The 27,044-nt window shown below is 42.5% G+C and overlaps 1 protein-coding gene across 1 annotated transcript in view; it reads left to right on the top strand.

The window, feature by feature from the left end:
* The window catches only part of FRAS1 (Fraser extracellular matrix complex subunit 1), a 593,853-nt gene that overhangs the window by 407,250 nt on the left and 159,559 nt on the right, over nt 1-27,044 (top strand). Inside the window, exons 29-30 of the mRNA XM_013004822.2 lie at nt 13,190-13,343; nt 21,579-21,757. Coding sequence (XP_012860276.2) covers nt 13,190-13,343; nt 21,579-21,757 — 333 coding nt within the window. The remainder of the gene's footprint in view (nt 1-13,189; nt 13,344-21,578; nt 21,758-27,044) is intronic.

The following is a 27,044-nucleotide window of genomic DNA, read 5'->3' as shown; positions in this document are numbered from 1 at the left end:
CAGGGAAGAGCTGTGTTTCCTGGCCTAAATCTTTCGTATGCCATCTTCACATGTTTTTTCTATACCTGTGTGCACCCTTAATATTATTTACTTCATATTTTTTTTCAAAATCAGTATTTTTATTGCAGCCTCATCCTAATACATGTTGTTTGGTACTATGGAGCGAATTCTGACCCATCGCTACCCCGTGCATGACAGAATGAAACACTGCCTGCCTCTGTGCCGTCCTCACGGTTGCTAAACTTCGATGCTTGAGCCCGTTGTTGCATTCACTGGGTCAGTCCACTCAGTGAGCTCTTCCTTTTTCCCCCTTCGACTTTACTAAGCATATGTCCTTCTCCAGAGACTGGTCTCTCCTGATTCCATGCCAAATAGAACTTGCCCATCCTTTGTGAGATGAAGTCTTGCCATCCATGTTTCTAAGGACCACTCCGGTTGTACTTCTTCAAAGATTGTACTTTTTTACCCCTGTGGATTCTTCTGGCAATCCATGGTACTTTCAGCATTCTTTGCCAACACCATAAGTCAAAAGTGTCAGCTCTTCGTTCTTTCTAATTCGTTGTCCAGCTTTCACATGTATATGAAGTGACTGAAAATACCAGGGCTTCTCTCCCGCACATCTTAGTTCTCAGAGTGACATCTCTGCTTTTTAACACTTTAAAGACATCTTGTGCAATAGCTTTGCCCAAGTCTACATGCCATTTGATTTCTTCATGGCTGCTAACATGAGCATTGATTGTGGAGCAAAAATTTTAAAAATCTTTGACAACCTCTTTTCCTTATCTCATGATATTGTTGTATATTAGTTCAATTGTGAGGAATTTTGTTTTTTTTATACTCTGTTGTAACCTATATCGAAGGCTGTAGTCTGTGATGTCTATCAAAGTATTTCACGTGAAATCATGGGTTTAGTGTAGAATTATACTTTTTTCTAACATAGAATGAATATGTAATCACTTTCTAGAAGTTCATCCTTGCACTTCATAAACTGTTCTTGAATTCCACCAATGGGATCAGTCTCACACACTTTGGGAAATCCTCCCAGCTAAAACCAAGTCACTGCCATCAAGTTGTGCCAACACACAGGGACAGGACAGGACAGGGTAGAACTGCTCCTGTGGGTTTCTGAGACGGTAACTCTTGATAGGAGTAGAAAGTCTTGTCTTTCTCCCTTGCAGTGGCTGATGGCTTCAAATTTCCAGCTTTGCAGATCACAGTCCAATGGGTAACCACTATGCTACCAACATGCCTCACTTCCTAAACCATTTATTGACCATGATTCATGATAACATTTCACGCAAGCTCCCTTGCTCAGTTGTAGTGGACTGACTCTCCCATGGTTGCAGACTGGGAAACTTACAAATTGGTTTTTCTAACTTTTCATTCCAAAGAACCGTATCTACTGAGGTGTCGCTCATGATTAGTGGCAAAGATTGATTTGCTGAGGACAGTTTAGAAATCACCTGTCACTTTCACAACAACGATCCCTTAAAATTTGCGATTGATCATCGTGAAGGTGAGCAGCTGAATCTAATATGGTCTGCTAGCTAGTTTCTCAAGCTGGTGTCTCATTATTTTCTGGTGCTGGAGACCGTGATGGGGGTACGAGATAGATGGGAGTAACTTAAGGCTGCTGATGAGATAAAGTTGGCATGTAGCCATCTTCTAGCAAATCCTAATTATCCCCCCTTGCCATCGCCTTAGCAGATGAGGGTGTGTTCTGAAGCGATGAAGTCTAGACAGACTTAGAACGTTTTCTTTTCTTCCTTCTTGGTTCTTTCCAAAGCTTGTTATAGGATTCCAGAACACGACCAGTGGGCTTCCCTCTCATGGTTGTGATCTCTGTGTTTGGAGCCCCATTTAGTATACCGCACACTGCGTGTGAGATGGCCCAAGGTGGAAGGGCATTTGAGGACTTTAGTTGCTTTGACTACTAAAGCAAGCAGTAGAATTTTGATTCATTTGGAAGGCACCAAAACCTCCTCCAGACTCACTGCCAAGGAGTGGATTCCGACGAATAGTGACTGCAGAGCAGGCTAGGACAGCCCCTGGGGGTCTCCTGAGGCTGTAACTGTTTCAGGAGCAGAACGCCTCATCCTTCTCCTGCTGAGTGCCTGGTGGTTTCCAACTGCTGACCTTGCAGCTCACAGCCCAACTTGTAACCCACTACTCAGCCATGGCTTCTTCATAAGGCACGGCACTTGAGAATGTTTACGGTCCTCCTAACTTGTGAGTCATGTGAGAGTCGCTTTTGAAACCTCACAGCCATGAAAGCGATGTGGAGCATAGCTCTATTTCAGAATCAACTCAACAGCAACAACAGCAACTGCTTTAAAAAAATCATTTTATTGGAGGCTCGTACCGCTCTTACCACAATCCATACACCCATCCACTCTGTCAAGCACCTTTGTACATATGTTGCCATCATCATTTTCAAAACATTTTCTTTCTACTTGAGCCCTTGGTATCACCTCATTTCCCCCACCCTTCCTCCCTCATGAACCCTTGATAATTTATAAACTATTATTTTTTTCATGTCTTACACTGTCTGATGTCTTCCTTCACCCACTTTCCTGTTGTCCACCCGCCTGGGTTATATGTAGATCATTGTGATTGGTTCCCTCCTCCCCCTCCCCAACCTTCCCCTTAGCCTCCTGGTATCACTACTCTCATTATTGCTCCTGAGGGGTTTATCTGTCCTAGGTTTCCTGTGTTATGGGCTCTTATCTGTACCAGTGTCCATGCTCTGGTCTAGCTGGATTTGTGAGGTCGACTGGGGTCATGATAGTGCGGGGGAGGAAGCATTAAAGAACTAAAGGAAAGATGTATGTTCCATTGGTGCTATACTGCACCCTGACTGGTTGGTCTCTTCCTTATGACCCTTTTGTAAGAGGATGTCCAATTGTCTACAGATGGGCTTTGGGTCTCCGCTCCACCCTCATTCATATCGATAAGATTTTTGTTCTGGGTCTTTGATGCCTAATATCTGATCTCTTCAACACCTCATGATCACACAGGCTGGTGTGCTTCTTTCATGTGGGCTTTGTTGCTTCTGAGCTAGATGGTTGCTTGTTTCTCTCCAAGCCTTTAAGATCCCAGATGCTATAACTTTTGATAGCCAGGCACCATCAGCTTTCTTCACCACATTTGTTTATGTACCCATTTTGGTTTCAGCGATTGTGTTGGGAAAGTAAGCATTACAGAATACCAGGTTATTAGAACAAAGTGTTCTTGAATTGAGGGAGTACTTAAGTAGAGGCCCAATGTCCTTCTGCTACCTTAATACTTAACATATAAATATATGAGCATGTATCTATTTTCCTATCATTATATATAAATATATTTACATATGTACATGCCTGTATTTAGACCTCTGTAAAGGTCCTTTGCCTTCTACTTCTTTCTTCTATTTCCTTTTACTTTCCTCTTGTCCCACTATCATGTTCCTCCTTCATTCGTGTTTCAGTAATTCCTCTTAGTTACATTGCACTTGATCAAGCCCCACCAGGCATCCTACGCCCTCCTCACCATCGATTTTAGATCTCTTGTTGTTCCCTTGTCCCTGTATTTGTTGGCTTCCCCCTCTTCACAGCTCTGCTCACCACTGGACATGTGTGTGGTGCTGCCTGTGTCTCACACTGGAACATACGCCCCATCAGAGCAGCAGACAGGTCAGCTGTGCTCACTTCCGCACCTCCACTGCCATGGAGCCCAGTCCCTCTCACAGTGCCCCTCACAGAAGTTGCTGAGACTACATCTTTACAGAAGCAGATAGCCTCATCTTTGCCTCCACAAACAGCTGGTGGGTTTGAACCAGCGACCTTGGGATTAGCAGCCCAACACTTAACCCACTATACCAGGAGGGTTCCTTTTCTAACACATAGTAGGTGTGCAACAGCACTTTTTAAAACACATAAATGTATAAAGGATGAAAGAAATCATTCCATTTCATTAAACATAGAATTTTTTTTTTTAATTAATGCTTTTTTATTATTAACCAGATACTCCCAAAGTCTGCATTTTCTTCATAAACACAGTAGCTGTTCCTCGAAATGCATTCAGGACAGCAATTTCCCTCTACGTGAATTAATTCTTCACCCTGTAGAAATAAGGATTGCAGCGGCACATGTCCAGTGAACATCCACAGGGAGCAAGGGAGCAGGGCTAAATTGAAAAGCAGCTGGGCTGCTGACTAGAAAATGACAACCTTTCCACACCGCCCATGGTTGTTCTCTCTACCCCGGTGCTGCCCCTTCCCAGGAAAGCCTAGTCTGTCCAGCACACCCCCCACCCCAGCTATGGGCCACTGCTCTGCTGTCACTAGACTAAGCAGGTTTAATGTGCAGGGATCTTGGGATCCAGAGGCTATACTCTACTTTCTTGCTGATGGTAAGATTCCCTCCTCCTGCTACTGAGGTAGCTCTTTGGTACTGAATCCCATGCTCGAATTTTAATGCTAAGTTTATTTTAATCACAACCCTGTTAACAGCCACTCACAACTGAATTATGCAGTCTTATCAGCGTCTTCCCCCACCTTCTCTTAGCTACACCTGTCAGAAAAAGAGGACATAAGCCCTATCTGCATGGTTTAACACAATAGTTTGGTGGGAGTTACGGAGACTCTAGTTAGAAGGAGGATAGTAAGCCATTCATGGGGAGTAAGTAATGATGGGAAAATTGCATTAAAGTAAAGCTGCATGGCCAACTATTTTAATTTTGGTCAATATTCTGTAACCTCTAAAATAATTGAATTGGCAAAAGTGATATATTTATTTACAACAATGACACCCTGTGTCAGTCTGGGTTGACTAGAGAAACAAATTCAGAGATACTCTTATGTGTACAAGAAAGAGTTTTATGTAAAAGAGCAATTGTATATTGAGAAAACATCCTAGCCCAGTCCAGATCAAGTCCATAAGTCCGATATTAGCCCATAGGTCTAATACCAAACTATAAATTCCTCTTCAGACTCACACAACACATGCAATGTCCCCAAATTTAGTAATGTCACAGGCCAAGAGGTGGAAAGTCTTGTGGATCCAGTGGCAGTGGAAACATCTCAGCACTGGCAGGGGTCTCCACGTGGCTCCTCCAGCTCCAGGGCTCTAGCGTAGCTCCATGTGTCTTGTCAGCAGGAATGTCTTGCAGGGAGGGTGTATCTGGTCTCCAGTCAGCTATTTATCTCCATGGTACCTCCAAATGAAGTCATCAAGCTGTGACCTGATTGACAGGCTAGACTCCAATCCTTCACAAGTTGACAGGAGATTATGTGACCGCCACACACCCTTCCCCTCACCACCATCCCCAAACAAAAGAGTATTTGATGACGTTGCTTAAGCATGACCGCATGTCTCATGGGCTTGGTGGTTTAGGGTCATGGTTTCATGGGACATCCCAGATCATTGGCCTAAAACCATGTGTTTGGTACCACTGTTTTACTTCCAAGATTTTTGTTGGGTGCTTGGGGAGTTAAGAGTTTGCAAGTGGCCATGTAAGGCAAAGTTGGTCTCTCTTTGGGACCAGAGATGATAAGAGTCTGAAATAGGAGGAGAATATGGAATGTGTGGTTTAATTGGTTCCATGAACAATAGTCTCCTTGGCCCTAGGACCAGAAGAATTGGATGATGCATGGCTATCATTATTGAAAAAATTGTTGAGGAAAGATTCCATTGACCAATACTAATCAAAAGGAGAGTGGGGCTGAAGTACATAATTTAAAATTATTATGTACTGTAGACTTTTTGGGAATCGTGGAGGGTGGATGGATCCCAGAAATTATTATCCTGGGATAAAGTCTTCTTCAAACTGAACAGTGGTTTATTTTAATCAGTTTAAAGGGCCTGCCTTGACCATTATGTTCTTCTTAAGAATTGTCTATTGGGATCGAATTGACAATAGCAACTTGAAAGATTAAGCAGGAGCCTTAGGAGGCAGTGAGTTTACTTTAATGTCATCATTAAAAGAGGATATTAATCAGAAAAGGGGAAGAATAGTTGCACAACTCTAAGAATGTAATGCCACTGAATTGTGCATGTAAAAACTTCTATTGCATATTTTTCTGTGTATATTCTCAATCATAAAATGAATAACATTAAAGAAAAAGATTTCTGTAATGTTTCATGAATATAAATTAGTTTTTCTTTTAGAAACCCACAGTACTTTTCCATACATCTATTTGATAGATCTTTACACTTCGTGTTTCTGTGAATAAGATTAGAATAAAGGGTTTAGGGCTGTATTCTTCTAAAAGGGATATTCTATGAGGGGAAGATTTTTGTTTTTCACTTTGAGCCCTAACGGTCAATGTGAAGCATTCTAATGAGTGGTGCTGTGGGTTAGATGTTGGACTGCTAACCCCAAGGTTGGAGGTTCAAAACCCTCCAGCCACTCTAGAGTGGAGATGAGGCTGTCTCTCCCAGTAAGGATTTCAACTTGTAAACCCTTGCTGTGAGTTGGAATCAACTCGGTGGCAGTGGTTGATAGGAACAATCCCACTTGATCCTCACAGCCATTCTATGTTTGCACTACTTTTATCTCCAATTTCCAAAATAGGAAACTAAAGGCTTAAAAATGTTTATGTTCACAAAAGTGTTTTAATGCTGGGGATGTGATTTTAATTGAAATGTAGTTAACTCCCCACATGTGCTTACGGGCTTTTATTCTAGCCTGTATTTTTCAGTGTTTTGGTCTTATACATGTTCACCCTCTTAGTGAGCGGAATGAAGGTCGAGTAGTTTACCGATTGCTCCATGTTCTGTCTAAGCATCCTGGGTCCCACATCTCCTGGAATCTTCTCTTTGGACTCACCCTAGCTTGTGAGGCTATTTGTCAGCCTAAGCCTCCTAGCACCCAAGTAGACAGTTGTCATAAGATGGGGCACACAAGTCCATGCCCTGAGGTTAAATGTGGTCTCAATTTGGAGTGCAGTTGGATCCTGGCTAACAATTGCTGGTAGTGTAAGTGGACTGAGCCTGGAGTTGCAGTCTGATTTCTAGTGAATGGATAGACAAATGCATCCTGGGACCATCCACCCTGACAAGATAGATGGAAAGGGGGTAGAAGAAGGACAAAGAGAAGAAGGGACATAAAAAGGAAGCCTCTGAGAACCGGGACGATGTCTAGCCTACTCTCCTGGGTTGGGCACACCACAGAAGTTCAGAAGGGTTTTTCAGATGGACAGGTAGATGCAAAGGCTCTTACTCCTGCCTTCTGAGAGATCGCCGGTCACCTGAGAAGCCCTGGGAGCACCTCTGCTGACTCTGCGGGGGCCCACCCAGGTCTGAGTGGAGAAGCTGTCAAGTCTACCCTTGCTTTTCAAATTGTGCACCCACGTCCTCCAAATTTATATTTTTATCCTTAGTCTGACAGCGAGAAACCCAACTGCCACCCTCCGGGCTTATACTGAGGAGAAAATAGAACTAGGGCTGGGGTTGAGACATGTTTTGTTGGGGGAGAGAGGCAAAAGAAAATCAAAAGATTAAAACGTACTAAGGAATGCTTTGCTGAACAGGCTTTCATTAATTGGGTGGATTACCAAATGCTAGGCTGCTAGAGATATGGTTCTAAAGTGATTTGACATCTAATAAGGGCTGAAGTGTGGGCCGGAAAAAGTCATTCTTATTGGTGGGCTTCTCTTTTCTGTGGGGCTTATGAGGAATTACCTTCTTTCTCATTAATTAAGGTGCCTCTGGAAATCATGCCTCTTTTTTCCACTTTGGCAATAAATCTGATGATCTCTCTGACCCCGTTTGTTGTTATGTGAGCAATTGCTTTCTACAGCTGAGTAAGGCTTTAGTGTTAAAAGCCCCCAAGTGTTGTGCTGTGAACTGGATGGAAAATTCCATTGCTGAGAGTCCTCTCTGCCTGTCTGACCTCGGTTCAGCCTGTGTGCAGCTAAAAGCCCTGCTGTGTTTCCCTCAATTTCATAAAAGGTCAACTTCCCATTGGTTGCCTTGTAGGCACCAAGTTTGATAATGATGTGAATTTATGAGAATTACAGGTCTCGACAGCGGAAGAAAGGCATTTGTTTTTAGAGGGCCTGTCTGCCTTGTAAATAAATAAATTTCCCCCGTGTGTTATGATTTCCACCTCCTTTAAGTTGGCGTAGCTAGTTCAATTTTATATCTTGTGGGGAGCCCCTGGTGCACAGTGGGCTAAACGTTGGGCTGCAAGACCTGCAGTTCAAATCTACCTTTCATTTGTAGGGTGGGGAATGAGGCTGGCTGCTTCCACAAAGATTGATAGCGTCTTGGAAACCCTAACGAGCAGTTTCAGCTCTGCCCTGTGCGGTCACCGTGAATCGGAATTCCATGGACAGTGGTGGTTGCAAGGCATTGCTCAGAGTACACGCTGAGAAAATGTTCCTTAAACAGAAACACGCAGAGCGAGAGCGAGCTGGCCTTGCTGGTGTCGGTTATGTGCTGGACTGTGGACTGCTAGGTCACCCATTTGAACCACCAATTGCTTCAAGAGAGAAAGAGGAGACTGTTTATATATATATATGTATTTGTGTGTCGATATACACATCTATATATGTATGTGGAAAGCCTTTAATTGTGTATGTCTACATATATATGCAAAACAGTTGAAATCTATGAATCTATATGGGGAGAAGTTTCTATATTGCTCATGACCAAAAAAGCAAGCTTCTGAGACTCACATTGCCCCCAGGCTGACAAACACAAAAAAATAGTCCAGTTGTCTTTCACTCTCTCTTTATCTTGGTAAAGAGCATGTGAATTCGCCTTATATCTGCCATCTCTCCCCAGCATGATTCCTTCTCAAAATCCCTGTTGTCTCATACAATTAACTTTTAAGCACTATTGCATAAATAAGCCCATGATAATTAAGGTATTTTCCCTATAGACTAAGTAAAATTATATTGTGGGGCTGACGGTGAAACAACCATCAATTGTTTATATGTACCATATATACTTGAGTATAAGCTGACCAGAATATCAGCCAAGGCACCTAATTTCACCACAAAATCTGCATTTAAAAATGTGCTGAAAAGCTGGGCTTATACACGAGTATATGTGGTAAATTCTGGTTGAAGCTGAAGAAAATCAAAATAAGTCCATGAAAGCCAAAATACGACCTTGAGCCTAACCTGAGTCTCAAGAACTTTTCAAGAGCAGTTTCATTGATGTAACACATTGGACACTAATCACAGGAGACCTGATGAGCCGTGGGAGGCCATCAAGATGCTGTGCATGAAGAAAGCCAAAAGCCACGAAAAAGACGGGAAAGAATGAGAAGATCAGAGTGGGTGTCAGAAGAGGCTTTGAAACTTGCTCTTAATAAAGAAACCGAAAGAAAACAAGTCAAAGAGCTGAACAGAACGTTTCAAAGGGTAGCTTGAGAAGACAAAGTAAGAAGTTAGGGTGAAATTTTGTGCAAAGACCTAGAATTAGAAAAGCAAAATGGAGGAATGACACTTCACTTTTGGCTTGAACTTAAATATTGTTACCCTAACAGACTCGGTTACCAATCTTTTCATATTCCTAATAAATTGCTAGCAAAGGACATGTTTGAGAAAGTCGAGGGTTGGCAAAAAGGAGAGACACCATCCAGGAGAGAGACTGACAGCGTGGTTACAACAAGGGGCTCAAACTCACCAACGCTTTTGAGGCTAACACAGGACTGGCCCACCCTGGATTCTGTTCTAGACAAGCTCACCAGGAGCTGATCCGAGAGCCTCTGACAGCATCATCTCTGAAGTGAGTGGGAGAACTGGGTAACTTAAAACACATTTAATCACACCTCCAGTTCCACTCATTGGGGTTTCATTGATTGCTCATGTGAGACTCTGAAGAATACATAAAACACCGGGCAGGACATGGTCAGTGGTGATGATGGCTGAAGGATTATATGCACTATTGTGCAGCCTCCTTCCCTTCCCTAAACAAAGTTGAAGAAGGCAAATGCCACAATGTTAGATCCTTGGGAAAATTTCCTTGCAATAATTTGGCCTTTGGGGACCACTTAGCTGTAGAAAAGATGAGTTATATTCTTCTACCCATCCAGTCTTGGATCTTCCCTCGGCCCAATCCTTGTAGAAAATTCGCCTTCATACTACGTAGGGACCACTACCATTGTTTTCCCTGGGTGGAATCATTTGTTCCTTAAGTACTGTAAAGAAGTAATTTAGGTTACACCACCAGCAGCAGTGGCCACCGAGTTGGTTCTGATCGAGGACCCCCTGGGTGTCCAAGTGTAACTGCACAGCCAAGTATTTTCAGTGGTTGCTTTCTTGGGAAGTAGAGTGCCAGCCCGGCCTTTCCTCAGAGGTGTGTGCAAGTGGGCTCAAATCTTCCCGTCGGCAGCCGAAGCATTGCCACCGCTCAGGGACTCCCGGTGAAGCAACACGCCTGCATATGTCTTCTGCTGCAACATCGATGCTAAAAGGCCCACCTGTGAATTTCCAGGATCGCTGCTCCAGAGCCCCCATGATTTCTATCACGGGCTGGGGTGCTCACACGTTAGCGTCAGCCACATCATCTGGGGATCTTGTTCAGATGAAGATTCTGATTCAGGAGGTGGGGCCTGAAATTCTGAACGAATAATACAGTGTTTAATGCTACTGATACCAGGACATTGGAGTGAGGAGGAATCCTCTGTCCTAAAAAGTAGCACTCCAACAGGAATTGCCGAGAACGTGATTGATGAAGTCTAGTCCCGATGGAGAGCAGAGTGTGTTTGGGTTATAGGACAGGGCTCACACACCTGAAATGGGACACCTCTCTTGGCCGCTTTAGTCCAGTCACGTGGTGGTTGGTCTGCGAATGACCTCCATCACCGTAATCAAAGCTGACTAGGCTCCTCCTATTAGAAGCAACTAAGAAACCTGCACCCAAGTATATTCTGTTAGATAAAACTGCTTAAAGTGTTAGTGGGACCTCCCCCCTCCACCCCCCGAATCCTGGGAGATCACATGCAAAATTTCTGAGACACTTTTGATGTTTTCGTAACTAGTGTGCTATGCTGATTGAGAAACCAGAAAATTCTCTGGGAGTGAGCTGCTCAGCATCAAGTAGACTAGAAAGTGCCTTTGCTGTTGTGTTCTCAGGCACTTGTGGGTCAGTCTCCTGGTGCCAGTGGTGAAAAAGCCACGGGTGCCTCCCGGGAGGGGCAAAGGCCCACGTGCTAAGGGACTGCAAAGGAATCCTTGCTGTCTTCTCTTCAGCATATGCTCCTCCGGGAGTGCTGCTTGCGCATATTTGAAAGTAATAATAATTTAGAAAAATACTCCTCCTGAAATGCCTGATTTTAAAAAACCAGAATTTACTGATTTTTAAAGTATTGAAACAAACTGAAAACTGCACACCAGCAGCCTCGCTATCTCATTCTGTCGAAAATGTCAATTAGGAGGCTGTGGAATTGGGAACGGCAGTGTGCTGTAATGACATTAGCGCCAGCAATTAAAATGGTTGTCTTCTCAGGAGTGCTAAATAGATGGAGGGTTTCTTCAGCCAACTCGTCCCAACTGTTGTTTCTCAGGCTTCACGTTCAATCATCTTCCAAGGGCTGCCAAGCCTGCCTCTGTAGAGCGTCTGCAGTCAATTTCCAATACTCCATTCTTTCTGCAATTACGCTCTCGTAGGCCCTCATCTTCTTTCACCAAGCCATTACGAGAACTTGCTAAATGGTTTCTACAGCTCCAGATGCATCTCAAATCTGTCTCTTGCCACTGGAGCCTGTCTGTGTAAAACTCAGATTCCATCACCCAATTCCCTTCTCTGAAGGCCAGTGTTAACTCGGCATTGCTTACAAGATGAACTGGAACTTTTGGCTTAGCCTCAATCTTGTGGTGTCCTTTCTCTTTTTAATACCACCACCACCCCCCAGTTCCCTACACTGCTTGCATCAGGTGCTTGGACATTTTATTAACCACACCGTGTATTGTCTAATGTGTTCACCTTTGCTTATGCTAAGCCCTCTGCCCAGAGTGAGTTTTTCTATCATTTCTCTATCATGAAATTCCTGATTATTTTCATTCAAGAATAAAATGAAAGGAAAGGTTCTTGAGCCTCCATGCCCCCAAAGAAGCACCTTCCTTTGCATTCCCAGAACACCTGGCACAAGCATACTACTTGTTGACGTTGCGGACTTCATCATTGGACTAAACGTTCTGAAAGGGATGTCTGTTTCATCCATCCTTTTCCACCCCAGGCCTCTAGCTGCCCTTTAATACTCCCCAAACAAACCCACCACCATTGAGTCGATCCAACTCACAGGTCCCTGAGAGTTTCTGAGACTGTGAATCTTCATGTGACCAAACAGGCTCATGTTTCTCCTGAAAAGCTGTGAATGAGTCTGAGCCTCGGTCCTTATGGTCGGCAGCCCAACAGTTAGCCCATTGCCCCACCAGGATTCCTTTATCCTACAATCCCAAACTTACAAACAAAACAACCCCAAACTCACTTCCATCAAGTGGATTCTGGCACATGGTGGTCCCTTAGGGCAGAGGAGCGCTACCCACGGGGCTTATGAGTCTTCCCGGGAGCGGAAAGCCTCCTCTTGCTCCAGCAGAGCAGCTGGTGGGCTCACTTCCGACCTTGCAGTGGACAAGCCAATGTGTAACCACTCTGCCATCAAGGCTTCTTCCTTTGCCCTAGAGAGATGAGAGATGCTTAATATTTCTTGAAGGCTGGGAGGTAGAATGGAAGGACAGGTAGATGGACAAATACAAGAAAGAGAGAGCTTTAAGCTGCTAATACCAAGGGCCACAGTTCAAAATCACCAGCCATTCCATGGGAGAAGGATACAACTTTCTACTCCCAGAAAGAGTACAGTCTCGGAAATCCAGTGGGGCAATTCTACCTTGCCCTACACAGGGCCGCTTTGAGTTGGCATCCTCTCAATGGCATTGAATTTTGGTTTTGCTTTTGGTGTGGAATGAATTATTAGCTTATGTTTCATGTACACGGATATGCATGCATCTGTATATGTGTACATATGTGTGCATATACGTGAATCTATATAGCCATATCCAAATCTCTGCACGTGATACACACAAATAGTCAAGCGTATATGAAACACATTTATTGTGGCTCTAAACTTAGGAATGTCTCCTACATATTAGATGATGTGTAGTAATAGTTGCACCCAATAACTTAACGTTTTAAAGGGCTGGTATTTTCTGATTTTGCTTGAACTTAATTGTGTACTTTTCCCCCTTATTCTATAGAATGATGGAAGACTTCGTCTTGTGGCCAATTCAATGGTGTGGGTTCCAGAAGGCGGGATGCTGCAGATTACCAACAGAATCTTACAGGCGGAAGCGCCACGTGCCAGTGCCTCAGACATCGTCTACAAAATCACACCAGACTATCCCCAGTTTGGTAATTGTTTCCCTTTGACACAATTTCATCCTTGCAATTAGCCATCTTAGCCTAGTATGGCATTTGTATGTGCCCAACAGCACCATTGTGATTCCAGTGAGCTTAGCGCTCCATACCTCACTGGGTAATCATGTTCTCACATTGCATGTGTACATATAAAACCATTGGATTTAAATTGCCAAAGTACATCATAGATTAAAAAACGGAAGGAATGTTTCTTGTGAAAAGTAACCTGGCTACATGGGAGCTTCAAAGAGCTGGTGGGAAAATTCCATTATCTTTTCATTCCATTTTCCATGAACTTTGAAGCCCCCGTGTATATATCAGCTTTTCTGGAGATCAGGTTTTAATCGCACCTTGGGTCCATCCCAGAACAACACGAGCCTTCTTCTTGGTGAGACTATTCTAAAAATTATCTAAAATGTTCTTCGAGATGGTCGTTGTGGTTTGCACTTTCAGCAAGAGTGGACTAACATAACCTTAGAGTCTCTTTCCACCATCACCAAAAATACTGGAGACAATTCAACAGAAATTACCACGGGTTCCTAACTGACCTCTTTGTGACTGGGAGGAAGTCTCCTGGTGCGGGAAACTAAAAGGGACTGATCCAAAGCTTCAGATGTGCCTGAGCTGCTGCATAACTTCCCTGAAGAAGGTGTGTGTGTGTCTCCTTAACACAGGCTTGGGACGTAGGAAGAGAGTAGAGAGAGAGTGGGGGAGTAAGGTCCTGTGTAAAGCCAGGACACTGGAAGACATACCTTCAGTTAGAGGGACAGAATCAGAGTCCACTGGGATGGCGAGATGGTGAAGAAACCAGCCTGACTTTGCTTTTGGTTCACACAGAGGTCATATAGTCTTTGTTGAGAACCCAGAACTTGGGGCCTAGTACAGTCTCAGACCTAGAGTTGACTTTCACACTATGTGAGTGGTATGAGAGAACCAGCCCATGGGTGACATATTGTTATGTAAATGAATCACCTTGGTATGCGAGTACCAGGCAGAAATGATTAGAAACCTCTGTGAAAGATCTCCCCCCTAAGCTAGGCCATACAGATGAAACCTCCCTGAAGATTAACTCAGAATTTAAAATTACAGGCATTTAAAGAAACAATTACCATGACCAAATAAACAGCAGGATTAAAATGTCAAGAATTTCAAATAAAGGCACAGCCTCATAGAGACGATGAAGTAAGCATATGTCAAAGAAACGGAAGCTGTAGGAAAGAGCAAATGCTTTAAAATAGTGAATGAACAAATAGATTCTTAAAAAAGAGCAAATACATCATCCAAAATGAAAATCATAATTATCAAAAGTAGCAATTCACTTGGCACATTAACTCGCAGAAGTAAAACATTTTTTTGACAAATTTAAAGTTAAATATTTTCTGTAATGAACGAACTTTTGTACAAGATGCAAATTAAAGTAATGTCCAATAAGCACAGAGATGAGTATGGATATTGCTGCTATTATGGTTGACATCCAGTCGAGTTGTCAGGCATGATTCACTGTAACCACGTAACTCTTAAGCAGCCAACGTACCCCCTTGGGTCACAAGTTTCCTTGAGAGGTTCAATCCAAACCCAAACCTACGCCATCAAGTTGATTTGAATTTACAGTGACCTTATGGAGTAGAACATCTGCTGAGGGTTTCCAAGGCTGCACGTCTTTAAGAAGCAGACTGTTGTGTCTTTCTGCCTTGTGGCAATTTGTGGAGTCAAACTGCTAACTTAGCTGTTAGCAACCCAATGTGTAGCTCACTAGACCAGTAGGACGAGGTAAATTTTTAAAAATTTAAGTATACTGGAAAATTGCAAAAATGGTATAGGGGTCTTCTAAATACCCTTTACCCAACTTCCCCTAACATCAGACACATACATACGGCATGCATGTCATCACACATAACAATAGCACGATGTTTGAAACCAGGAAGTGAGCGTTCGTATTGCAACCACTATTAGTTAATCCACGCGCTTTATTCAGTGTTTCCAGTTTTCCCAGTAATGTCCCTTTTCCAACCCGATCCAGGATTGCACGTTGCGTTTAAATGTGGTACCCCCTCTGCTGTCTCCATCTGTGGTAGCTCCTCATGCCTCCTGTGGCCTAGACATCCCTCGATTTGGATTTGTCTGATGATTTCTTTTCATTAGTGTATGGTCAGACTTTTTGGCAAGTCCATACAGAAATGATATTGTGCCCTTGCTCAGTACATCATCATTATCAGGAGGTACGTGATATCACTGTGTCCATGTTCAAGTGACGTTCACGTTGGTTAACAGATTTCTCATGACTGTTGTTCCATTTGCAATTAATAAACATCTTTTTTCCCACCTACTTTCAACCACTCAGTTTAAGCTAGATATTTTTTAAGTCCTTTAAACTATGAATATCTTGGCTCTTTTGATGGATAAAAATTCTCTGCCATTATATTGCTAATTAAAAGTCAAAGTAAGCTCTATGATTTCTTAGAGACAGCCACTATGTATTAAACATAACAGTCCTAATTTAAATGGTTTTTAAGTACACGTGAGTGTCCCATTTCAACTTGATAAATGCCATGTAGGCTTGATTATGACCCCTATTTGCTATAACTCTCTTAATTAACTTCTTCATATAAATATAATCCTCTTTCTTGGTCTCCATAACTCCCTATTACTGATAATCAGAAAACATCACCCTTAGGAACCATTCAAGAGTAAAAAAGAAATGGTGAAAAATAGAAGACATTGCAAATCCACGAACGTCTCTCTCTCCCAGTGATGAGAATTTCATTTAGGATGTTCAAGTTGGGCTGTGTGTGAAGAACCGACCTTGGCACAGAACTAGGTGTAAATTGCTTATATAGTAGCACCAAAGGGCCTGAGCTCAACCATTTGCAGACTCACCATTGTTTATAAAACTTAAATTTGAGTAAGTTGATGGATCCGTGTGCCCTTAACCACTTCAACGGCTTGATGGTAAATTTAATGAGGTGGTTGAGTGTCATTTATGGGAGACTCTGACTTAATCCAGCACACTGCCAACTCTAAATTATTTAGCCTACCTTAAGAAAGCTTTGATACAGGTCATATCAACCCAGAAATAAACCATGGAGATTCAAATTTGATTCTAATTCTTAATCCCACCAAAACGCATGTTGTCCTGTGTGTTACAGAGTAGAACTGCACTGTAGGGGGTTCTGGGCTGTAATCCTTATCAAAGTAGATCAAGGGGCCTCCCTTTGGTGACCCTGTTGGGTAAACTTGGACCACCAGCCTTGAGTTAGTGATTGAGTGCAAATAGTTTGTACTGCCCAAGGACCTGCCATTTTTAATATCTATTGTATTTTTCTTTCAGAAGTCTTGGTTAAGCTATAGAATACATTATAAAGGAACTCCCAACTAGAGATTGCTTTCCATTTTTAAAATCTAGACTTTTACATATTTACAGTGCCATCCCATGGGATGGGTCATATTATGGTAAAAGCAGAGGTGAGACCCTACACAAATGTTTCCACCCTACCTGATAGGGCTCTCTGTCTACTCAAGGCGTCACAGAGGCACCTTCTATTCGAAACGCCCAATGCAGAACTGGTCATGTGCCCTCCAGGCTGCCCATCCTTCGCTCTCAGGCCCATTGCTGGGAATCACCTCTCTATCAGCCACCATCACTTCTCTACTAAGAAGTGATTCTTCTAGATTCTTCTTTCTCACCACAGCCACCTTTGTCAATTTTGGTTGCGCTTACTGCTTCAGTGATTTTTTTCTTTTTTATTTAATAAATGATTTTATTGGGAGCTCTTACGTATAACAATCCACACATCTAGTATATCAAGGAGACATGTACAGCTGTTGCCATTAACAACCTCCAAACACTATCCCTCCTCCTGAGCCCCTTGATATCAGCAGCTCTTTTTTTTTTTTTGCCTCAGTGATTTTTGTCTGTTCATTTTCTCCCAATTTTATTTCTATTCCCTTGATCCGTTTTTCATTTGGGTTCTGCAGAAATGTTTTAATTGCTCAAAATATCTATATAAATGTTAGCTACTATTGTAGTTCTTATAAAATCTAGCCTCTTTAATAGGCCTTTTAAGCCCTCTCCATCCCCGCCACTAGATGCCACTGAGATCATTCCTTTCCAGGGCGATGCCATGCCATGTATGTCCTGGTGGAAATGTGCTTCCTGGGGTTCTCAAGAGCTGAGATTTCAGAGGTAGATGACCAGAACTTTCTGTCAGATGCACCTTGGGTAGGTTGGAACTGGCAGCCTCTAGGGAAGTAGTCTGGCACCAACCATGTGTAGCACATAAGGATGGCTTAGAGACTTACAGATATTTTAGTATGATCACACAGTTCTATATTCTAAGTGAGTTCATGTGATTTACCTCCTTAAAATCTTTCCATTGCTGATGAGAAGGGTAGTTTCATCTCCTTAGCATGACATTAAAGCCTTTCAGTCTGACTCCATCTTACTCCTTCCAAATAGCTTCTCCATCCATTTCCCCTCCTCAGCTAACCGTTTCGTTTATTACTTCTTATCTGGTCCATTAGACCCTGATCTTCAGCAAGAGGATGAGATCTTTCCTATCTGATTTCTCCACTCTGGAAAGACCTAGCATAATAATTACCACCTAACACATATCCCATGACAATTTGAGTTGAAATTAACGGAACAAGTATCTTATGACTCATGTTAATCTGTAAAACATGGAAGTGATTTTTTAAAAAATCCTAAGTTTATCTCACTAGGTCTTTTTGGGGAAAATGGTTTAGCTTTTCTGTTATAAAGCATACTACATATTAGGCATTTTGATAGTTCCTATTATTCCAGTTTGCATATTCATTGTAAACATCTCCTTTCAGAATATTTCACAATTGTACTTTCCTAAACTGTCTGCATGCTGGAAAACCATGTTTATGAACAGCAGCTTCAAGTGGGTGGCTTTACCCTACAGGCATTTCGTTCGCACAGTCAATGTTCGGTGTGCCAGCGGGAAGGCAAGGCTTTCTCTCCGTCGCTCTGGAGGAAGGTCCTGGTCTCTTGTGCTTCTGCCTCCTCGTTTCTTGGAGAGCTCCACGTAGCTTTGCATCCACCTCACCCCACATCTGCCCTGCTGGTTTCCAGAATCTCTTTGATATTTCAAAATGAATGGACTCAAGACACACCCTACGCTAGTCCTGCGTCATTAATGTAATGAAGACAACTCATTCCTAAATTAAGAGTATGACCATGAATGTCAGGCTAAGGATTTATAGTATATAACTTTGGGCGACATAATTAAATTCATAACATTTCACACTTTTAGCAAAAGAGAAATTATGCTCTTGACATGTGCAAACCACATTTGCCCCATCCCATTGTCCCCAAAGTCTGGAATCAACTCCAAATCCAAAGCCTCATCTTCTAAATAAAATATTGGTGAGGTTTTAGGTGTATTCTCCCCTGGGACAATTCTCTTTATACAGAGCCTGTCAAATCTAGAATGCAAGTTACCTGTTTCCAAATCCCAGTAGTGGAACAGGTACAAGGTAGAAATCACCTTTACAAATGGAAGAAATTGGAGGGAGAAAAGGGATGAGGGGCACCAAGCAAGAAGTTGTTGTTAGGTACCATTGAGTCAGTTGTCCCATAGCGACCTTATGCACAACAGAAGGAAACACTGCCCGCTCCCCCACCGTCCTCACAGTTCTTCCTCTGCGTGGACCCATTATTGCGTCCACTGCATCAGTCCATCCCTCTAAGGGCCTCTCTCTTTTTCACTGCCCCTCCGCGTTACCAAACATGATAGATATCCTTCCCCAGGGACTGGCCTCTCCTGACATTTCCAAAGTATGTAAAATAAAGTCTTGCCATCCTTGCCTCGAAGGAGCACTCTGGCCATGTTTTTTCCACGATCGATCAGTTTGTCCTTTCAGCAGTTCAGAAAGTTCAGTATTCTTCTCCAGCACCACAATTCAAATGCTTCAGCCTTCTTTATTCAGTGTCCAATTTTGACATGCCTATGAGCCAACTGACTATGAGACACCTTCAAACTCTTCCAGCCTGTACTCGTCACCCAGTTCCAGAAACTGCATGCACGTTTTCAATATCTGTTAGAGCAGCACCCACTCTTCTAGTACCGAATTCTACCTTAGTTTTCTAGCGTTGCTGTAATTCACCACAGGTCAATGGTTGGAACACACAGAAATGTGTTTGTAGACGTCTGAATTCAGAGGGCTGACTCCAGGGGAAACCTTTCTCCCTCTGATGGCTCAGAAGGAAGGTCTTCTCTTGCTTCCGCTTCCGCGGAGATCTCCACTTGACGATGGTGCGTCTCTCTGACTCCATCTCTGCTGGGTTGTTTCATCTCTTCTGTCTCAAGAGAGGTTATCCCAGATGTACCCTCCACTAACCCTACCTCATTTAACATGACAGAGACAACCGATTCCCAAATGAGATTGTCTCCACAGGCACAGAAGTTAGGGTCCTGCAATCCATAATAGACTGGTAATCGAATTTGTGACTTAGGTACAAATGGGCCATACCGTAAGAATGAAATCAAGGTGAGCTGATTCAGCACATGGTTATATAAAGGGAATTCTAGCGTTTAGCAGTCAGTTGTCCACTGTGTCTGTTATATTAAGATCTGAGTACGCGTCTACCAAATATTTGAAAAATTCCGTCTCCCCTGTGCTTGTGCACACATGCACTCCCTCTTGCTGTGTGAGTAGGCAGGAGGCTGCTCCCCATTCTATTTTTAGCTGCATTTTTTGAGAGAACATGGCTTCTGTTTTCGGCAGCTCATCCATTCTTCTATTTGGTCTTCATTATCCTCCTTGTGAAATTTAAGTTTTTTTAAACACCCTCCGTGTATGTGATCTCACTTAAAGAAGATAGAAGCTTCAGATGAAGAAGAAGCATTAGAAGCAAATTGTTGCTGTATAGTTTTGGGTTTCTTCATTTCAGTTCTAATAACAGTTAAAGAACAGGGAAGATAAAACCACAAGGAGTCAGTTAGCAGGGTCAGTACTGATTTCAACTCATTACCGGGAATGATGGGCACCAGAGCGTCACAACCAAGGATGTGACCGTCATTGCTGGATCCCAGCCTGTCTGCCTCCCATTGTGTGACCCTGGGCTTCTCTGAGTCCAAAGAACTCTCTATTAGATGGAGATGATAATAAAATCCTTCAGATGGATTAAAACACATAATGATAAGGGTAACCAACATTCTTAATAAGACCCTATGAGGTAGGTACTATTCTTCTTGTTTACAAATGAGCCTAGTAGGCTCCATGAGTTTTGGTGGTGCAGTGGTTAAAGCCCTTGCACATGAACAGGTTAGCAATTTGAACCTACCACCTGCTGTGTGGGAGGAAGATGTGCCATCTGTTTCTGGGATGATTACAGCAGTTGGAAACCCTGTGGGGCAGGTCTGCTCTGCCCTACTGGGTCCCTATGAGTCAGAATTGACTGGATGATCTTAGGTTTTTGCCTTTAGGGCTTAAGGAAGCTCACAGAGGGGAGGAGCTCAGTTTGAACCACCTTGTAAAGTGCTTTGAACATGTCAGGCGTATACATGTAAATGTTAGCATTTATTTTTATTGGATAGAATTCTCCGAACAATAATATCTTCTGATTTTTTTTTCTAATTTTGTCTTGCATTTATACCAAAACTTCCCCGGCTGTACAGCATTTTCTGTTATACAAAAAGTTGTAGCTAGAAATTAATGTCTTCAATGGCTGCTACTGGAATATTTTATTGACAGTGTTCACTACTGTTTGCGTCTTTATCCATGAATTGCCTTTGAATGACTTGTAGCTCTTTTAGCCATGAGATTGGGAATTCTGTGTCTAAAGATGGATTCAGTAATACCTACGGAATTCTGTGTTAACTTTCTTCCTACTCACCTTACATCAAAATAAAGGAAGACCATCTTTTTATACCATAAAGTGCATGCGTTCTCCCTTTCTTGGCCAACCACACCCTCTCGCCGTGCCCTGTTCCCGTAAGCACGCTATGCCAATTGTTGTATATGCTGTAACAAGTCAGCAGAGCTCTCCAGGCCGGAACTGCCTGGGGGAGATGAGTGGGGGCTATCTCGCCACGAATAAGTACAGAAGACATATGTGGTCTGTCTGAAAACATGGTATGGCATTTCTTTCGGACAGATGGTTGGAGAGATGGAAGGATGAGGGTAGGTTGGTGGAAGGGAGGAGAATGACTAGTTTCTTTTTCCCAGAGATCCTTACTAACTGTGTGGTCTGTGCTCTCCTAGGGGAGGTGGTCCTTCTGCTTAATATGCCCGCAGACAGTCCAGCAGATGAAGGACGGCACCTGCCAGATGGGAGGACAGCAACCCCCACAAGCACCTTTACCCAGCGAAACATCAATGAAGGCATCGTGTGGTATAGGCACTCGGGGGCCCCAACTCAAAGCGACTCCTTCCGCTTTCAGGTACTGTCTGCTTCCTGACCTTCCTGATGCCTGGGCTTTCTGATGGAAACCACCACCCCTATTTATATTCTGAACGAGCTTTGGAGTCCTGTTTGGGGGAAGGCAAATCGAATTAATAGCATTGAGAGGGGTTTTTTTTATCTGTCAGTTTAGATTTACAGATATATCCACCAACGGTCATTGCATAGCAAAGAGGTTTAGGTTAGATGATGGCTAGAAGATTCAGGGGAAAAAATGTACTTCAAAATACAAAAGGACCATAGAGAAGGAAAAAATAACACACCTTTCTCCCCCCAAATATTTTAGAAATATTTAAAAGATATGATTAGATTATAGACTTAACAGCCAAACTCAGTGAGCTCTGATCTGCCACCGAGTTAGCTACACATTTGGGGGCACATAGGCTAAGTTTTTTATGCCCCTCATCTTCAGAATAGAATTATTCTGAGAGTGCCATGAGCTAACATACTTAGAAGGGGTTTCCAACATAGTAAGTACTATTATGATTACTACTCTTATTATTTAAAAAAATAAGTGCTGGGTGGAAAAGAGATCTTCAATACATCAAAGGGCAAAAGTATACCAGGTATGTTCGCAGGCCACTCTGAAACATTTCTTGTTGTCAACTGCATCAAGCCAGCCAGCCCTCAGCGCGTGGTGGCTGCCTGCACAGTGGCTCAAAATACAGCCCAGTCCTACACCATCCTTTGGATCAATTGTGGATGAGACCATTTTGGTTCCTATGGTTTTCATGAGCTGATCTTCATAAGTAAATCACTCGGCCTTTTCCACTAGTCTGTCTGAGCCTGGAAGCTCCCCTGAAACGTGTTCCATATCATAGCAGTGCACAAGCCTCCACTGCCAGATGGCTGGTGGCTATCCGTGTGATGTACTTGGTTGAGAACGAAGCTCAGGTCTCCGATATGACCAGTGAGAGTTCTAGTGATCCGCCAATCTCCCTTCATGAAAGGTCAATAAACATTAATGGTAAACATTTAAAAAAATTCAATCCGTTTGGATGAAAAAAAAAGTACCCTAAATAATGACTGCAGCAGGACACCGTGTTTGGTGAAACAGAGGGTCAATGAAAATCGCACAACTCCTCCTGAGCTAGATTGATACAATAGCTGCAATCATGGGGGCAAATATGCTAATGATAGTGAGGAGGGCACAGAACTGGGCAGTGTCTCTTCCCGTGCCGCATAAAGCCACCAGGAGTCAGGGTTGATTTGACAGCAGCTTCCAGCAGCAAATAATGGAATGAGCTAGATGTAAATGGAAATCCAAATACCAAATAGCAATATTACAAAATATTGATGAGCGGGAAACAACTTACTGAAACTAAAGTGATGTGGCCAAATTAGTACTCAGAAGAAAATTGATGTCCTTACGCTGTTATTGTTGAGCAGAAAAACATGGCAGTAAGTGGACTACACATTTAGCTGCCGCAGCTCGAGAAGCACATGATAACCGGGGGAAACTAGAGGGAGCACTTGATGGCGCAGAGCAGGGGCCGATTCCTTGTAAACTGCAAGCACTGATCAAGGAGACCAAAACTCGGGTCTTTGAGGGAAAAAAAGAACAGGCAAAATGTCTGGCAGCCACGTTTGGAAGTGAAGGATTAAACAGAGAGGAAAAGGAATGAGAAACCAGGTACAAGAAAGGCCACTTCATTACAGAGAAAGAGGACGATTTGCTGAAATGTGAGAGATAATATCAAGATGCAGTCATAGAATCCAGCCCGAACTTTGTCTTGGCCCTCTGTGCCTGAAACTTTTCCTTTGTGCAAGACTGCAGTGGAGGCTCAACCACAGGGGTGGCTCACCTGGTGACATTCCCATCCGCCCTTGCTCAGGAGACTCCTGTGCACATGCTCACTGTCTGGTTAATCCACATTGTCTAACAGAGGTGTGCTTTTCTAGCTTGAAATAAGTATGGAAGGCATTAAAATGAGATTATCCTGAGCACATCCGATGAATGAGCAAACACTGGGTGCCCTTTGCCCAAGCTCACGTTTTCATCTTGAGCACCTGCAGACTGCAGCCGTGCTGGAGAAAGAAGTGGAAATCGAAGCAGAGACCCCAATCAGAAGAAGTCACCTCAGACAGCTAGACTTCTCTGACGTGCCCTTTGCCTTCCTAGGGGTCAAGACAGAGAACGTTATCAATATGGAGGCATTTCCCTGGAAGAGAATTGCAAGCACCTGCTCCAAATAATATTTGATTGCTTTTGCAAGTTGGTTATTTAAGTGGGCAACGGTAAAATAGCAAAGGTTATTGATTTTTTTTACAGACTCACTAGAGACTCACAAGACATCTAGTTGAACATTATTACTTAGTAGTTCCCTTTGGAGAGACTTGATATTTCCTTAGAATATGATTAGAATTCCTCCTCGAAATGGATGTCAAAGCCCATGGAATATTCTTTAGAATGTCTTCAAGGGTGGCAGTATTTCATCCTTTGGAAGTGGACTTGATTTTTGAAAAAAGCTAAAAGTCATTTAGGATCTTGTCTGCTAAGAAAAATAGAGGTTAAAAAAAAAGAAAAATAGAGGTAATTATTTTTGGTTAAAAATGTAGTAGTGAGCCCACCCTTTTATGATTTGGGAACTGCTTCGGAAGGCATTCCCAAACCACTGAACAATGTCAGCATCCTGATTGCAAGTATGAGACAACTCTCTGGGATTGTATTCCCTAGGATGTAAAAGTTCTGTTATGTTTGTTTTTAAAGTTATGGTCATTGCTTTATAGGTTTACCTTAAATTTTGATTTGAAACGACATAGGCATTATAGCTCTGTGTTTAAATAAATGGTTACCAATTTTTGCTATTCATCATTTTAGTATCCCCAGAGTTTTAAAATTAAAAAAAAAAGATGCTGTTCTAATGATCTTCCTCTTTCTTCCTTTCTTTTTTTAAAAGCAGGAAATGCAATATAATGAGTTGCATGGATTTAATTTCATTTTAATGTTGATGCACTGCCATAAGCCATCAATGTAGCCCATCTGTTACTTTGCATGTAGGGCGTGGGCTTTCATTAATGTGAGTGGAACATGGCAGAGTTGGCTGAAAGCACATTCTCAGTCATTTTTGGTGTGGGAAGGAGCCCTGGTTTGGGTATATTCAGATCACGTTGACACACGCCTCAGGAGATAAGAAAAAGACCAACATGTCTCTACTTAGGAAGGCAGAACTAATCTTCCCACATGTTGCTTCCTGCTCTTACCTTCTCTGCAACAGAACTCAAAACTCAAAAAAAGCACTGCCTTTGAGTGGTTTCCAACCAATTGTGACCCTAGAGGGCAAGGTAACCTGGCCCTGTAGATTCCCGAGACTAACTCTTTATAGTAATTAAATGACTCATCTTTCTCCCAAGAAGTGGTTGGTGGTTTTGAACTGCTAATCTTGTAGTTATCAGCCCAACTCATAACCACTATGCCACCAGAGCTCCTCTCTGCAAAAGACAAGAGAACTAATAGGCCACCTCTACTAATTCCCAAGCGCTAAGTTGAATAGTTTTGTTCAGTTTCTTTATCTGTAAAACAGGAAGGGCCTCATATATACTTGGTATGCGATCCTTTTAAAAACTCATGCTTGACTAAAGAAAAACAAGCCTTTCAGTGACAAAATGGCAGAAGATCTGAAGCGAAACCTCACCAAAGAAGTTATACAGATTACAGGTAAACATAAAAGTTTGATGCCACATGTCATTAGGGAGTTGCAATTCCAAACAAAAATGGGCTCCTACGACACACCTAGTAGAACGGGCAAACTTCCAATGGCTGACACCACCAAATGCCGGAGAGAATGGTGAGCAACAGGCTGCCGTTCATTGCTGGCGGATCGCACTTCAGAAGACCGGCGAGCAGCTTTCTTAAAAACTAAAAATCGTTTTACGATTCAATCCAGTAATCATGCTCCCAGGTATTTACCCAAAGGAAACATGTCAATATAAAAGCTTATACATAAAGGTTTATAATACCTTAATTTATAATTGCTACAAATTTGAAGCAATGTTGGTGAGGATGAGGGGAAATTTGAACCCATTTCCTTTGCTGCATGAGTTGCTATGGTAAATTGTGGCCATACCTTAGGAATCATAAAATAGAGCTACCAAAGGACCAAGGGATTCCACTCCTAGGTATGTGACCCCAAGTCTGAAAACATTGGCTCACAAGACTGGCATACCAATGTCCACTGCAACCGTATTCACAATATCTAAGAGGGAGAAACAATTTAAATACCCATCAACAGCAGGATGGACAAACACAATGTGGGACGTGCACACACTATAATCCTAAGCCACTAGGATAAATGAGATCCTAAAGGTATTATGCTGATCAAAATAAGTCAGTCACAGAGTCAGCTATTGTTTGACCTCCCTTATATAAAAAGATAAGAAAAGGCCAATGTATAGAAAACAAAATTGATGGTGGGGGTCTCAAACTTTTCTATTGTGTATTAATTCCATTTTCCCACAAATATTTGAAACCCTCTCATATTAGTGGCTAAAAAAAGTGGAGGGGATGGGAGAGAAGGGTTAAGTGTAATTAAAAAATTGCAATATTAAGAATAGATGCAATATAAAGAATAGATTCACAGATGATCATTGCACTTGCTGCCAATAACTTGTATGTCTGCAAAATATTGAATTGGCAAAAGTTGTATGATAGATATATATTTTGTAAATTGCCCCAAAAAGAATAGCTACCAAGGATGCTTATGCACAACCACCAAACACTTCTTGGGATTTGGTTCCTTGGTTTGAGGTCATGGTTTCATGGGACATCCCAACTAATTGGCCTAATTAAATGTTTAGTGCTTCTATGCTACCTCAGTTTGGGGCACAGTGTCAGAGGACTTGAAAGCTGTCAAGCACAACAATTGCTCTATTCGCCTAGAACACCAGAGGAAGTAGCAGAGTCAGGAGTAGGAGGAAAATATGGAATTTGGGTAATTGACTCTATGAACAACTGCTTCCTCTGCCCTCAAACCAGAAGTGGATGGTGCTCAGTGGCTGTTACTGAATATTGTCATCAAAGTTTTCATAGAAGAATCAGCATCAAAAACTGGGGAAACTACTGAAGAAATTTTCAAATCGTCGCGGACTCTGGACTTTCTAGAATCATGGAGGTCAGATGACCCTCTGAAACTATTGTTCTGAGATTATTTTTAAACCATAAGTTAGTAATATCCCCTGGAGTTTAATTAAAACCAAACAATAGATTAGCTTATTTCAAAAATGCCTGCCTTGAATACTATGCTCTTTTATGAACTATCTAAATGGCA

The sequence above is a fragment of the Echinops telfairi genome, unplaced genomic scaffold (genome assembly GCF_000313985.2).
Source record: "Echinops telfairi isolate 266 unplaced genomic scaffold, ASM31398v2 ScPeMD7_7468;HRSCAF=8506_0, whole genome shotgun sequence".
Classification (NCBI taxonomy): domain Eukaryota; kingdom Metazoa; phylum Chordata; class Mammalia; order Afrosoricida; family Tenrecidae; genus Echinops; species Echinops telfairi.
Note: the sequence above shows the minus strand (reverse complement) of the source record. Positions and strands in the feature narration are given on the sequence as shown.